Source organism: Pezoporus wallicus, unplaced genomic scaffold (assembly GCF_028554395.1).
Source record: "Pezoporus wallicus isolate ANWC-B61680 ecotype Strahan unplaced genomic scaffold, APGP_CSIRO_Pwel_v1 scaffold_6446, whole genome shotgun sequence".
Lineage (NCBI taxonomy): Eukaryota > Metazoa > Chordata > Aves > Psittaciformes > Psittacidae > Pezoporus > Pezoporus wallicus.
This window is the reverse complement of record NW_026636264.1, coordinates 7,388,225-7,404,333: the sequence shown is the minus strand read 5'-3', so window position 1 is coordinate 7,404,333 and position 16,109 is coordinate 7,388,225. Positions and strand designations below refer to the sequence as shown.

At 40.5% G+C, this 16,109-nt stretch overlaps 1 protein-coding gene across 1 annotated transcript in view; it reads right to left on the bottom strand.

Annotated features, from left to right (window-relative positions):
- The window catches only part of PGR (progesterone receptor), a 35,880-nt gene extending 25,218 nt beyond the window's left edge, over positions 1–10,662 (bottom strand). The window contains exons 1-2 of the mRNA XM_057399795.1: positions 9,368–10,662; positions 7,873–8,024 (exon numbers count right to left, since the gene is read on the bottom strand). Of these exons, the coding sequence (XP_057255778.1) occupies positions 7,873–8,024; positions 9,368–10,497 (1,282 nt within the window). The 5' untranslated portion in view covers positions 10,498–10,662. The remainder of the gene's footprint in view (positions 1–7,872; positions 8,025–9,367) is intronic.
- Positions 10,663–16,109: the final 5,447 nt, after the last annotated feature.

Sequence of the window (16,109 nt, the reverse complement as noted above, 5' to 3'; positions counted from 1 at the left end):
CAATGTGCAAAATAGCAAATGCCAGTTGAGTTCACCTCTCACTAGATGGGTTTAAAAGCTTCTGTCCTGAAGAACTAGGAATCTACTGCACAGTTTGAAATACTGAAAATACATCCTTCGTGTCCCTGTATGCCATTACAGGCCATTATGATCTCCAAGATTCCACACCCCTCAAATGTTTTTTAATAATTTAATACCAATTTCATTTCTATGCTAACATTTTCTCTTAAAGAAGTCCCTGAAGGGAGACATAATATTCTAACCACTTAAAAAAAAAAAACAAACAACAAAAAAAAAACCAAACCAAACACATCTCCCCACTGACTTTACGACTCATGATCTGTTTATAAAAAGCTCGATAGTGGGGAACTTGCTTCCAACTCCCCTTTGTCCATTGAAATAAAATTCTCATTTCCAAACCCTTCAGCAGGTGTCCTGACTACTATGTAGTCCATACTGGTATAAAAACCTGCTACTGATGCAAATCCACTTCACAGAAAATAATATATAATTCAATGGACCAAAGATGGCAAAGAGTGGACAGCAGAGTAGCTTCTAAGTATGTTCCGTCCTGGAATCCTCTTCTAGCTGAAATAATGTGGAATTCCTTTCTTCATAACAATGTAGTTCAAAGCAAAAAACAATAAAGAATGATTGCATCCCAAGTCATCCAACATCGTGGTGGTCAAGGCTGCAAGGAAAGAAAGGCGTGTTTGACTGGCTTCAGGTAAGAGAGATGATGAACACAGCTCTCATACCGTGGGTGACTACCTTACCTCACTACCTTCTTACTGATGGGGTTTGTGATTACAAGAGGTACTACTAATTCCTTCATCTTTGTGAAACTAGTCTTTCATTCCTTTGCCTTAATTCATGTGAGGAAGAAAGGGTTGAGTAAAAATGTTTTGATCAAAAAGAAGGGAAAACCATAAAATGGTCATTCCTAAGTCAAACTTAGTGTGTTGTTTTTTTTTATATAGTGTATTTTGCTTTGGTGAAAAGATTTACAAGTAATTTTTGATGTAATTCTACTTACAACAACCTTTTGGTGTTCTTCCAATATGCTGGTTTAAGCACGTAATCGTAAAGTCCTCTGTCAGGTTTTTTTGCTTAAAGGACCAAACAAATTTGGTTTCTCTAGCAGGGATGAACCTTTTTCAAAATCCCATGTATCTAGCACTGCTTTCCTTCTCTTCTACAAACCACTTCCAATGTTTGCAACATCTTGACTCACACCTTCCTTCTCTTGTATCCTTAGCTCAAGATCTTCCTGCCTTTTGCTGTGAATCCTGCAACACCATTGTCTTTTTCTGGCCAAAATCTCTTCTCCAGGCAGCAACCTGAGCACATTGTTTTTGCAATTTCAACAAAACAGAACAATTAAACATTGCTATTCTGTTTTCATTCACTTCTGGACAGAGCTGAAAGGTATGATCCTGTTGATCCTGCAAAATTCATACTGATTTGCAGTTGGTTTGCCTTGAACCAACCTTGTTGGTTTATCACAAATTGTTTACTGCAACATCTTAACACGTAAAGTCTTTGAGTCTAAATATGGGAACTAACAACAGTAAAATAATATCCCACAGCCAATAATTTTCAGGAGATGATGGTTTCTGCAAGTCAGTATTTCCAGTTCTTTTTTATGGCGCTGTGTCAAAACTGCTCCTTGGTCACTATTTTCGGTCAGCTTTTTTGTCAGTAAAGGGTCTATTTCTCATAAATACAGAAACATGGGATTTGAACACAAAACCTACTTTAAAACCACTCCAATTCTTTCAGGTGTGTATCATTAAAGTGCCATTTGTTCTTCTGATCCCTTCTTGGGCACGAAAGAAGAATAGGCGCTTTAGGTTGCAATTTATCTTGAGCAAATGTCTAAATTTTGGTTCTTTAATAGCCTATTGCTCCCCAAAGGGCATTTAAAGCGATTAGCCCAAATATTCCACATTGTAAATGCCTACAGCTGGGTGAAACAAATCTCACATAAAATACTGTCTTCGAGGACAAGAGAAGATGGCACAATAACAATAGGACAAGGACAGGGTAATATTCTTCTGGATCTCAACGTCTGCTTACAGCTCTTTCTATGTTTAATCTACGAAAGATTCCACGTTGTTGAAATGTGCTCAGATGCAATAACCACTTGTGAAAATGTAGGACCTGTGACTAGGTCTAACTAGGAAACCACTGAAGTGCAGCTGTATAGCACTACACGTAATGGCAGATTCTAACATACCATTTGTTAAGTCTTTCTATTCAGTAGTTTCTAAAGAAACAGCTCTTATTAGTGCAACATCAGTACTGTAGAACAGATAGACAGCTTAAGGAGATGGAGGCCATCAAACCTAAATCTATTTTTAGCAGGTAACAGTTTGACTATAAATACTTACATTTCATAACTTGTAAGTTAGTTACTGCTAAACCCAGGACAAATTTATAAGTACCTTAGTACTTAAGCATCATTTAAGTATAAAAAAATATATATGTAATACTTCTCATATATAATACTTCAAGTAATATGAAATAAGTAGTTTATGTATTTCTTTTATGCACTACAGAAATGCATTAGCTACCTTGATGATATGGGTGGGATTCATACTACTAAACACAGACAGTCCATATCCTCACCAGACACTCCTTTATACTCAGGGCTGAGAAACAGTACTGTTACGGTACTGTTATTTTCATCCCAAGTAAATATTTAATGAGTGAATGACTTCCTAGAAGTTGCTGTTTCTCTCCATTCACTGTAAAATGAACTGAAGATCACTCAGATTTTGCACATGTGAAGTTAGAACAGAGGAGTATCAGCTACACTGAGCAGTCAGTTGCCGGGGTTCTTTCAATCATGCAGCTTTATACTACTTGAAATGGCTTCTATTCCACCTGAAAAGATGTTTTAATGTAATATTGAATACCACTTCTAAAATCCTACAGAAAGTTAAACCAAAAATTTCAGTAATTCACATTTCTGCAGCTGAGTATGTTCTAAGCCATGTCTATTTGGAAAGAAGCGTAGTAAATCACAATAACAGCAGTACGAAGCCCAGTGTTAACACAATAGCCAAAGTACCAGAAGAAATGCAATCTCAGCTCATTCCGTTGTTGTGCCTCACACGGATCAGTTCACCAAATTGTTTCTCAAATGGCTGAACAACAAACACTTCTGAAGTTAGAAGTATGATGAAGATACACAATTATGTATCAGATTAGATTTTCTTCTTTTCCCTTTTCATAATGGAAATTCTTTATTCTCACTAAACTGACATTTCACACTTGAATTTTAGGACCCTCACTGAAGTAACTTCATGTATTTGAATCTGGAAACACACTTACCTTATTGTACCTCAACACATTTTGGTCATATGCAAAATAAAAGTTTTAATAATATTAAATCTGTTATATTAAGTGAAAAGCATTTTCATCTCTCAACTTGTCATATGTATGTTTTTTGTATGTTTGTATGTTTTCCTACTTTGTGAAACTTTCACCATTATCAGACCTACAGTACACGCTGTACCGAATTCTGATCCCAAGATTCAGCCTGGAAAGTTGGATTAAAAATTAGAAATCCCTGCAGAGTTAGGAGAAAAAAGGAACTTTTTTACATCTGCCATCAATTTCGCAGCCCAAAGGGTCTCCATAGTTTGCATTTCACTCTGTTTTCAAAGAGGATTTTCCATTAGTGGTTGGCATTTTTAAAAATATTTGGCATGTTGTGCCATTTTACATTCTTAGGCTATGGAAAAGAACAACTGCTTAGCCCTGCATTTTTCCTTATTCACAGTATTTCACTACTTACACAGTGCACCACACTGTCATCACAAAATTACCTATTCATAACACAAGTCAGATAAACTTTATCAGAAAGTTTGGCTGAAGTCATTGTCAGCCTTCCTACTTTGTAGGTGTAGCTCATCTTTAATTCCTTCACTTTCCTCCATGGTGCCTCTCCATAGAGAGAGTGTGAAAACTCCTTGGAAACCCAACTTTCTGCCAGGTAGTTTGCCAAATGCAGGCCTCTGAAAAGTTCACACTCTGTCAGTTAAATGTTATCTACCCTGTATGGTTGAGCTTATTCCCTGATACCATTATCTGCACTGAGCTGTTACCCTCAGCTTAAAGAACATACAAAAATTAGACAAATCTGCTATACAATCATTTCATCAATTTTGCAATAGGGTCCCAGGTATTTAAACAAGCCAAGAGTGAGCTTCTGACCCACCTGCTGTAATACCATGCATTTATATTGGTCTCAAACTCTTCAGGTTTGAGCAATTACTCTTCATTAGATGTCAACAATATCAATAAAGTGCACGCATAAATATGAACAAAAATGAGAAGTGGGACCTCATATAGGAAACGCATCATTTGGAATTATTTCAGGATTTAGGTAATTTTAATTTTTCATTAGTAAAACTACTGCAAATGAGATGCTTTCAACAAGACAGGACTGCAAGCCACCAAGAAACCATGCTTGAACTGTGTAACTCCAGAATCCCAAAACTGCACACACTAGGTTCCTGTTGAGGACAGAAATTTTACACAGTGTTACACAAGCACCTTGATCATGGTTATCCTGCATGGGCTTTCTACGAAACTCTTTTTTTTCTTCATTTAAAAGTTATACATTTTATGCTGGTCTTTTACAAAGAACTGATTAACTAGTCTCTTGATTCACTTCATGTGAAATCAAATTACAAGGCTTTTTTAAATGCTTTAAAGATCTTTCAGTATAATGAAACCCTCTCCTCAATTCCAGCAGTAACTATTTTCCGTATCTGCTATACTACCATTTCCCCCCCAAAAGACTTCCATTTTTGTTTAAGCTACCCCAAGATTCTGCTTACAGTAAAATACGTTTATTGTATTAACACCTTCCTTTACTTTCGTATATGGGCACATATGGGGAGCCAAGAGTCCAAAAGACAAGAAAATATCTACCAAATCATGTAACAATTCATTGTCAACAAACATTCTGTAAGTCTAAATTTACAGTTTCATTTTTGTGATCTTCATACAGTTCTAATCCCCAATAAGGTGTGTATCTACTAGTTACATCCAAATGTACTATTAAAACACACTTAGTATACACACATTTCAGAGTTCACCTATATAGTTTTAAATTATCACTCAGTCTAAGCATTTTATATAAGCGCTGGTTTTATTTCAGAAATATTAGAGATGGATAATGGGAGTTTTCTGGATAATTCAGTGGTCTGTTTTATCCCAAAGAAAGTATTTAACTAGTGCAGTATTTTCCACACACAGGGGGAAGAGTAAAATGGTGTATGAATATGACAACTTCTGTGAAAAAAAAAAATATATATATAGGCTACTAGATTTGAAACAGTCAACATATCTGAGATTACAGAAATAATTAAAATAAACAGAAACCAGACATATTCCTACAAATTCAATACCACTATATTGTGCACCCGGTTAACTATCCCCTTTAAAACTCATGACATACAAAAAAAATCTTGAAATGTAGAAAATTCCAGTGATGTTTTAAGTTCTCATAGAGATCAGTATCTTATGGAAAATGTCTGAAAAGTAGAGTTTTGATTGTGAAGTTACACATACAGTTTTACATCTTATTTTCAAGAACTATTATTAAAAATATTATTATAAAAAAGATGACATTTATAGTAGTACTAAAAATTTAAAAAGGTAAATAATTAATTTCCAATTAAAAAATATGGAGGACATTTTACATAAGAAAAATGTTCCAGATTTATACAATTGCCACTATGAATTTTAAATGCTATTTTTTTATTTTCAATAGTTTCTTCTTACAGAAAAGTAATTTGTCAGAGTACTTACTCTGACAGTAATTTTATTTCTCATAAGAAATAAAAGTCATTTAAATCTATATTAAATCAAATTATCTATCCATAAATGGGATTATTTTAATGCCACTAATTATATCCTATGCTTCCACTAAAATAAGAAATCCATCTCTTTAAGGAACTCTCTGTAAACTTGCACTTTCTAGACAAAAGCAGGTAACTGTACTTGTTCATCTTGCTCATGCCCACATTGCTCATTTCTTCCCATTACACCCGATAACCTCTATTTTTTCACATCATAGTCAGGTTTCTGAGGTAGCTGTCCATTCTTTGCACATACTTACTAAAAGAAACAAACACGCTTCCTCACCATACTCAGTCTTTGGAATCATTTGAAAAATGGAAGTACGAAGTTGCTTTGTAAAATGTAAGCCTTGTGTTTGTGTAGCAATGTTGATGCCTTGTTTCTCCACATGTCTATATTCTTAATCTGGAAAGATTCTGCAAACATGGGTTTGATTAAATAATCAGTGAAAACAACTTTAGGATGTTTCTACCAGCAATTTATATGCCTGCTTAACATTCATCATTAAAATAGGTAAGCTGAACAATAATAAAGTATGTTTTTGAGCAGGTTCACCTACGGCACAAACACAACTGGATACTGGTTTAGGAAAGAGATGAAATTCAAGAGTGACAGGATCAAATTCAAATAAAAAAGTAAAATATTACTGCGTAGGTGAAAAGTGAATAATGAAACATTTTAAAATATGGAGCTCATAAATTACGATATACTCATTCTTAAAACTTGAGCTCCATGACTTCATGGAAGTATGTGGCTGATTTCCCAAAACATAGCAAAAATATGTGAAGCCAAAACAAGAGCCCAGTTAGCACAGTGAAATTTCACTGTATTCCCATAATGGACTTAAAGAGATGAGTGTTTTCCTCGCAGTCGAACATGCACATTTCTAATGACTTTCTCCTAAATCTCATTAAATGTATTACAGAAAATGCAGCACCAGCTCTAAAGTCCACCCAGCCACCTAGTCTAGCATTACCACGTTGTAAATATCTACTACGCTGAGAAGAACATGAGCATATGCTTAAAAAGTAACAGCACACTGAAACGAAAATTCTAATTGCATAATTCTGCTAACCTTTTAATTTTCTAATATTCCCCTCTTCACCTGAAGGCCAATAAAGTCCATAAAGTTCAGCTTTATGGAGTAAACTGTATGTCACAATAAGAAAATACACAATGCAATTTTTTTTATTATTTTAAGGAATCCTATACATTGTAACAAGGATTTTTTCATAAGGATAAGGAGCAGAAAATTTGAATATCCTCATTTTGACAGGATCAGATAATAACCAGAAAAGGAGACAAAGCATAAAATGTAGCAGAATTTGTTTTACTGCTTCATCAGTTGAACTGTATAAAGCAGTCTGCTCTTGTGTTCATATTTAAAATCTCATTGGACAAGACATAAAATAAAATCCAGAAAAAATAAATAAACATACATATTGCTACTGATTTATTAAACCTGCAGCTTGACTTTGTAATTTAAAAGATATTTGGAACAAAAGTCAAACCCATTTATTATTATTATGTCTTGAAATAGTTCAGTGGAACTTGAAAAACTTCCATAATTCTCAGGAAGCCAAATTTTGTATCCTGCAAGCAAGAATAATTCCAAGACTTCAAAAAGAGAATAAAGCCAAAATAAATTCTTATTTGCCTATGTCTAGTTAAGACCCACAACATTTTCCTTTGAGTAGCATTTACACTTTTTAAAACAAGCTGTGTAATACACAAGATTTTTATGCAAGTCCGTTTACTTGGAAAGATACTATATAATAAATTGAAAATAAATAAAAGAATTAATACTAGCAAAATCAATTATGAAAGAATTTAGTCAGCATTTACTGTTAATATTTAAACAGTCACCAAAGCAACAGGCATGACTTACAGTGATAATATTTTTAAAGATCAGCAATAAATAACCAGTCTGTCCTTAGCAGTAGCTAGAAAGATATATCTCAGATAATTAGGAACAATGGCATCATGTAGTACCTTCCATTGCCCTTTTAAAGAAGACTTTACAACTCCCACAGGTGAGTACTCCATAGTGGCAACCAGAAGCCTCATCACCGCAGATGAGACAAATCTTCTGGGGTAGCGATTCAAAGCCGTATTGAGAACTTTGGCTGGTTTCTGTATCTGGCCTTCAAAAGAAAAGATTTAAGAGAAATTAAATATGTAGTTTTGCAGCAGTTAACTCCTTACCTTTATTGATCAGTTCTGCATTAAAAACTCTCCTATTTGTGATCAAGCTACAGAGGGACAAGGAAAAAACCTACAACTGCCTTTCTGTTTAAGAGTTTGTCTCTACCAGGGTGAAAGGGACATCTGTAACATTTGGCTAGTCATTAAACAGGGAAGTGATAGGCAAAAAGGACAGTTATTTTATTCATTTATTTATTTTAGCTTAAAAGGTACAATTTAGAAACTATCTGTTAAGATGTTCATCTTCCTCAGATAACAGCTCTTGTGAATGAAGTCAAACTAACACTTTTTTCCTGTACATAGAGTAGTGCAGAGACATAATCAGAAGTCAAATGAAATCCAAAAGCCTCTTTCACATGGGGCATGACTCAGTTTCACCGCAGTTAGAAAAATCTTTATTAATCAATTTGTTACCTCCCATTCAGCTGCAGCATTCTCATCAGTAGCTAACTAATGAGCACATCAACCGTATTTCCCAATTTCTCTCAAAGAAACGAAACAGATTAGCCTAATTAGCCATTACGTTTACAAAAATAAAGGATTTCAGTTGAAACTGTAGTATTACATATGCATATTTTTGCATGTTTCTAGGTAATGCACATCATCTTGGCACTACAGTACGCTGTTTTGTTCTAACAGATCAATGTACAAGTGTTTACATCTTTTTCTTTTTTTTTTTTTGGGGGGGGGATGAAATTAGCTGGATTGTTTTGTAATTTTTTTCCCCAAGCTGGGAACAGTATTTTTGAGATATTACCATAGTTCTAAACACTGTCTCGCTATCAGCAAGGAGTGACTGAAGAACATACTTCTCCCTCTCCCTAGAGGCGGTCGTTTGCTCAGACTTCGGATGGCACTGAACCATCACAGCGACAAAAACGCAGTTTCTCTCGGACCGTTATGATGCTAAAAAGATCTGGGAGGTGCCGCCCGCAAAGTTAACACTGTGCTGGTTTCACACAGACCGGGCAGAAAACGGAAACGCGGCTGCAGTTACCGCCTAAAAACCCGAATGGCGGTCCGCCGGGCACGACTTGGCTCAGCACCTTCCAGGCGCCGCCCGGGGTGACAGCCCCTCTCCCCGCGGCTCAGCTCCTCCGGGTGTCGGCCCCTCTCACCCTGGTACAACCACCCAGGGGTGCCGGTCCCTTTCCCCGCGGCAGGGCCACCCTCCCTTGGTGAGGGTGCGAAGCTCTCCCGCCGGCAATCCGACGCCGCCGCCCACCCCATCGGAGAGGGAACCCCCGCTAAAGGGCCCACCGTCCCTTGCCGCCCCCCTTACCGGACGTAGCCGAGATAGGGCGGGCACAGCTGGGGCAAGCCCTCCTTCAGCACCGCCGCCGGGAACCCCAGGGGCTGGTGCCCGTTGAGACCCAGGGGCGGGTAGAGGCCCGGCGGCGCGGCCGAGGTGGAAGGCAGGCTGTCGGGCGGCGCTACCACCGCCGGCGGCCCGTAGGGCCCGGCGAGGAGGGTGGGCTCCGTCTTGTAAAGGACGCACTCCAGCGACGGCTCCGGCCCGGCCCGCGGGGGCTGCGGGAAGTCAGCGCAGCCCGGGGCTGGGGTAGCCCTGCCGCCCGGGTAAGGGGTGGGGAGGCCGAGCCCCTCCTCCTTGATCTTCAGAGCCGGCTGGAAGTCGCCGTATGCGAAGTGCCCGTCCTTGCCGTCGGGCGGCGGGTAACTGTATCCCGGCAGATCCACGGCGGGCAGCGGCGAGCGCGGCACCGCGGCGGCGCCGTCGAACTCCGCCACGTCCAGCAGCTGCCGCGTGCGCGAGGCCAGATAGGCCGAGTTGAGCGGCAGTAGAGGTACGTGCAGGTACTCCTGACCCGCGTCCCCACCTCGCGCATCGCCCTTAGGAGCCGCACCGGGGCCCTCCGCACCGCCCCCCGGGCCCGATGGACGCGGTTTTGCGGCGGCCGTCAGCGGTTCGTCGGCAGGCCAGAGAGGGACGGGCCGCGGAGGGGGTTGCGAGGGGGCAGGCGGTCCTGGGGCGGCTTCGCCCGCTTTCTGCGAGGGGCAGCGGTTCATGGCGTCGTCGGGTGCCTCCGCCGCCTCAGCCCCGAAGAATGACCAGGGCGCCGAGGGCACGGCGGAGCTGGCATGAGCTGTGGGCACCAGGAAGGTGTCCAGAACCGTGTCCGAGAGAGAACCGCTCGCCGGACGGTAGGAGAGGGAGTCCCGGTCCTGCTCCTCGTCCGGCTGCTGTTGCTGCTGCTGCCCCGGCTCGTCCTCTTCCTCCTCCTCCTCTTCTTCCTCGTCGCTGTTCTTGGGGTAGATCAGTCCGTCTAGGGAGATGTCGATGGCCTCCGCTTCCCTGCGGAAGGAGTCTCGGCCGGGCTGGCCCTGCAGCAGGACCGCCCCGTCTCTGGCCGGCGGCGGTGGCCGGGGTTCCTTGGCTTTAACCTCGGTCATGCTGGCCCGGGGCAGGGCTGGACGCCGGCGTGACTCCTGCCCCAGGGGCGGCCGCGCGGCTGTTCACATCCCGGACGTACCGGCGGAGGCGGCGCGGGTCCCTCTCACATGGCTCTGCCTTCTGGGGGGAGGCTCAGCCGCCGGGAGGGGAGTGAAACGGCACCGGGGGCGGTGCAGCCTGGGGGGCAAACAACCGGAGCGTGTGCGGGCGGGGCGGCGGGCGGGAGCGCGGGGTGCTCCGCTGCCCTGCCGGCGGCCGGAGATGCCGCTCGCTGTCCCCCGCCTCTGCTCTTCCCTCTTCTGCCTCCCGTCGTCCGCGCAGCCCGCCGGCTCCACGCCCCTTTGCCTGTCCCGCCCCGCCGCAGGCCGCTGCCCGCCGCTGCCCTTACCAGGGGGTACGCTGCCGCTCCTGGGTGCGGCGTGCCCCTCACTGCTCCGCTCTCCGATCACTGCTGCACTTTGCCTCCGTGGGACAGCCGGTCCCGGGCTCTGCGTCTCCCCGGCAGCGTTTCCACCGGTTCCTCCTCGGCTTCGCCTGTCCCGGCCAGTCCTTCCCATCACTCGCCGTCTCCACATCTCACTCCCATCGCGTCTGAGTCCCTGTGCCTCAGGGGCACCTGGTCCGTTTTTCTGTTTCCTCGTCCCTTTCCTCTTGTCTTGTGCGGGTGCGCTGTCCTCAGCCTTCACCATCCCGAGAGGTGCATGTCTGGGTTGGGCACGGGCTTCAAGCAGGTTGAGTGTGTCGTTGTTTCGGAGAGCAGAGAGCAAAGCAAGCTTTCCTTCTGTGTAGTGATGATAGCTTTCCTTATGACTTGTTTTTCATTGCCACCTTCAGACATTCACTAGTTTTTCAGGATTAAGGCCCTCTGATATAGCATCCATTTTCCAGGACCAAAGAAACCAAGGCATTGTAAAACACTTTCAAATTACATTCAGGGACCTCCAAGTATTCTCTATGCCAAGAAAGCACATTTTGTTGTTTTGGTTTTTTTTTTTTTTCTCCCCACAAAAGAAGGGGAAAAAAAGGCATTCTTTGCTTCCAGTATTTTCCTTTAATTACTTTGTCATTTAAAATGGAACTGATTTACAATGGCTGGCTGGCCAGCCTGCATATAGCAAGTTACAATCCAGCCCAAGTTAGTTCTGACCAAGAAGCTGTCACCACCTAATTGCTGCCTGCCGTTCTGTGTAAAATGCTGGCAGAACCCATTCAGCTCAGTAAGATAATTACTAATTGGAAAAAAAAAAAAACAATTCTGGCTATAATATGTGTTATATAGCAGTCTTAGGAAAGAAACTCATATTGAAAGATCAAAGAACGACTTAATGTAGGAGTAGTCCTCTTGACTTTGAATAGAATCAGTGTATTTTTGAGTCACAGAGAAATGCATGCTGTTACATGCTTGTTTATGCTCTGTAAATATAACATGCTGCTCAGAAAACACATGTTTTTTCAAACACTCTGATCACCACAAAATAGTTGCTTTTGTTATTTTACTGTCAAGAAAAAATTCAGACTGAAAAGGACAGGTTCTCGGAGAGAAAAACATAACTGGAATTATTTCAGTGTTCTGGAAGCTAACATCAGAAATCATACAGGGCAAGCTGATAGAAGCAGCAGCTTCACATAAACCTTATTCAATGTGGTGTGTACTTTCTGTGTTACTCTTGGCAAAGCACAACTGGCTTGTAGGCTGCTTTGGGAATCTGCCCTTTATTCCATTAAGAAGTAGAAGAAAATACCTTTTTTTTTTTTTTCAACAAATCGTGGTTTTGTGGTAATACCTAACATTTCAAAACTTAGATGTCATGTAGGCACCTCTCTATACAGTCAGGAGGTTCAATGGAATGATGTATATCAAAGAATACTTGTTATGTATAGGAATATTTCGTTAACAGCAGTGGCTTACGCTGCTGATATTGCAGGGGAAAGAACTGCTTGACCAGCAAGTAGCAAGAATTGAAGATGTCTTTATAAAGCTTAGTCGAACTGATGTTAAAAGAATACTTTCAAGAGAAACAAAATGTTTCTCTTAAAACATGACATTAAAACAAATAATTTAAGGGCTTCTCTGGCTACCGAGTTTCTGCTATTTCATGCTACAATCTTTCCCCCTTCTCCCAAGCCTTCCTTTTCTCAGGAGAGACAGAAGTTCATCTCCAGTACTGTTCATCTCTGTGATCCTTTTGGTTTTCCCCTGATGTTTTCATGCTTAGTCAGCTAGAAGTCATGCCTGTTTATTGCCACTCTCTTGCTTTCTCATTTCCACTTCCTCAAATGCACACAGGATTCATGGCCTGCATCTTTAGAGAAAGACTTGTTTCCTTCCAGTTGCTTGACTCCTTACTACTGCTTCAGGACTGGAAGAGGTAGTGAGCTGCAGCTGTCAGGAGCAGGGGGTCCTGAAAGGAAAGCAGCATTGAGTAGTTCCCACAAAACCAACTCAGTACTGGTAATGACTCGCCTGCTGAAACTCCACACTAACAAGGCCCTGTGACTGTAAGTACCTGTAAATTAACGAGAAATATAAATGCTTACTACTTGCATTATTCCTCTAAATGCTAGCAATTTCATATTGTCCAGGTTTTATGTCGTCCTTCCTAGTTTCATTTTTATGACTCATCAAATATGCTCACTTCTTAAATTATAATGATAATTATGCTGAATTGTCATTAAGGAAAAAATTCTAGGTTCTTTATCTTTAGAACATGCATTGGACTTTCGTATATATAGGCTTCACATGAATTCTATGAACTTTCGCTGGAAACTTTTGAAGTTTTCTTCATATTATTCTGTCCATAACCTTCCTGCCTCATCCCTGGAAGTGTTCAAGGCCAGGTTGAATGGGGCTTTGAGCAACCTGGTCCAGTGGAAGGTTTCTGTGCCCATGACAGGGGCTTGGAACTAGATGATCTTTAAGGTACCTTTCAACCCAAACCTTCTACGATTCTGTGATTCATTTATTTTCTTTTTCTATCATATTTTTTCACTTTATTTGAATGCTTTCCCTGATATTGCTATGGTATCGCAAGTTTTTCAATAAAAGCATTTCAAAGTTCACCCTACCAAATTTACTGACATTCTAGTGTTGTTGTCATTTACTCATTTTGATTTATTAATTTTCTGAGTCTAGAAGTCACCGTTACAGAAAAACAGGTATTTTTTTTTTCTGTAACGGTATTTCCTCACCTGATTTTCGTTTACAAGCCATTAAAACTGAAACTGACATTTTCAGTTCCGATCTGAAGATGATGGGCTTTTATATTCAGTGAGCTTTTACTGAATATACACATTTCAAACAGTAAACAGTATGAATAGACTTCTACTTCAGGAGAAACCTATTTTGAACCAAGCGGTAAAACACTGGAGGGTTTGATTGACACTATTATATTTTTTACAATTGAACTAAAACTTGCAAATACAACATTTGAGAGCTGAAATTATTCTCATGTTGTTTTCTTGCTCTGTTCAAAAACTGTGACAAATAAAAGCTGCACTTAACGCAACTTCTCAGCTGTCTTACTTTGCAGCATAATTCCTGTATAAAATGTCAACAAAAATAGCAATAGAGTTATATTGAGAACTCTCACTGTAACGCTTTAATTTGCATTTAATGTTTAAGTAGTTCCTGAGCATTTGTTTGGCCATTCCGACAATAAACTGTATACCTTTAAGCAGTAAACTTTAATTGACCCTTCAAAATATTTCTAATTTTGTGGGTTTAAATAGAAGAAAAAAGGCTGTATGAGAAACAAGTGCACAGCTTGCTCAAACACTGCAATATCAAAATCACAATCCTTTTCTGTGACCACCTTAAAATAATCTTGAAGCATGGCCTGCATGTCCACAAAATCTAAGTTCCATTTCTCAGACTAAAGTGTTCCATTTGTGTGTCAAGAGCGTTCCATATAAACACTGACATAAAATTAGTGATTTAGTGTTTAAACCTGGGAAAGGACAGAATGATTACACTTGAAAATCTGAATTAGTGTTTTAGCCCAATCAGACCTTTCCTGTAGTGAGCCACAACATTGTTCTGCACAGGTTCTTTGAAAACAGGAGCTTAGAAGTTAAAAATAATGTTTGGGGTTGTTGTTTTTTTTTTTTAACATTTAATTAATGCCTGCCAATGTTGTCCTATCATTGTTCAGCATATGATTCAACCAAAACATGATTCACTTTTTAGAAACAAAGAGGAAGAGAGACTATCTGCTTCAAAGAGCTTATGAGCTCAAGGTCAAAAAACCCCAAAGTAAGTAATTTGCACAGAATTATAGCATCATAGAATAGTTAGGCTTGGAAAGGACCTTAAGATCATCTAATTCCACCCCCTCTGCCATGGGCAGGGATGCCTCACACTGGGCCATGTTGCCCAAAGCTCTGTCCAACCTGACCTTGAACACTGTCCCAGATGGAGCATTTACCACTTCTTTGGGCAGCCTGTTCCAGTGCCTCACAGTAAAGAACTTCCTTATATCTAACCTATGGAGAGGCTTTTGCTTCTATCACAGAAATAACATTTTTATAAAAAAATTAAAAAAAAATAGACCTCTGTAGCTGCAATTTGTAGTTCCTGTAGTTCAAAATCCCCTGTGTTTTCAGTATGCCGTGTAGAGGTTAAAAAAATAGTAGTGTCATGCAAATAATGGCACGTTCTTGGTATGTTAACAGTTCTTGGAGGTATGTACTTCTGTGGTCACATCCCTATTCTGGAAATATTTAGGCCCCTAGTTAATATGGTACATTTCATTTACATTAGAAAGCAGATATTAAATATGCACTTCTCAGAAATCATAATTTTGAAGTTATCAGCAAAGTCATGAAAGCACTTAATATGGAAGGTGTCACCCTGGGAACTAGGTGATCTTTAAGTCCCTTCCAACCCAAGCCATTCCATGTTTCTATGATGTGGCCTAATTGTAAGTGTTCACATCTGAGCCAGTTAATAAGGCTTCTGCAGTCAGGTAAGAGCCATGGAATCATAGATTCATCTTCTTGGAGTTCTTCAGAGACACTTAATGACTTCTTATTAAAGGTATAAAAAACTTCCATGATCTGAAGCAGTCCAATTAAGAGCCATAGCGTTTTTTTGGCAGTGCAATGTCTAAGATTGATGCCAAAAGAGGTCTGAATAAAGTCCTCAACCCTTAAAATGCAGTATCAATGTGCTCTTCTACAATGATTAGAACATTAGAGAAATCATAGTTTTGAGACTGCACTGTAAACGTACTTTTCCCCTAAGCAAGGACATGGCACAATATAGTTAATATCTGTGATATGTTATCAGGTGTTTTATTAGTTTAGGCTAACCCATTAGATTAAAAAATAAAGCTTTCAAAATTGTTGGCTTACCTAATACAAGGGTGTCTTGAAACAGATATGTTTCAATCTGCGAACAGAAAGGTATGCAGCAAAGGAATCTGCAAACAGCACATGTGCTGCAAAGAAAGCAATAAAGGTATAAAAGGAGATGAGGGAAAGGAAGCTAATCACAGTGCACACTATATTATTTCTCACTTTCCAGGTGATAAAGTTGCCACAGGGATAATATCAATATGGGGGTGAAGTGGGCTCAGGGACACTTTTATCTTCATAAAGGGGGGAAATAGAT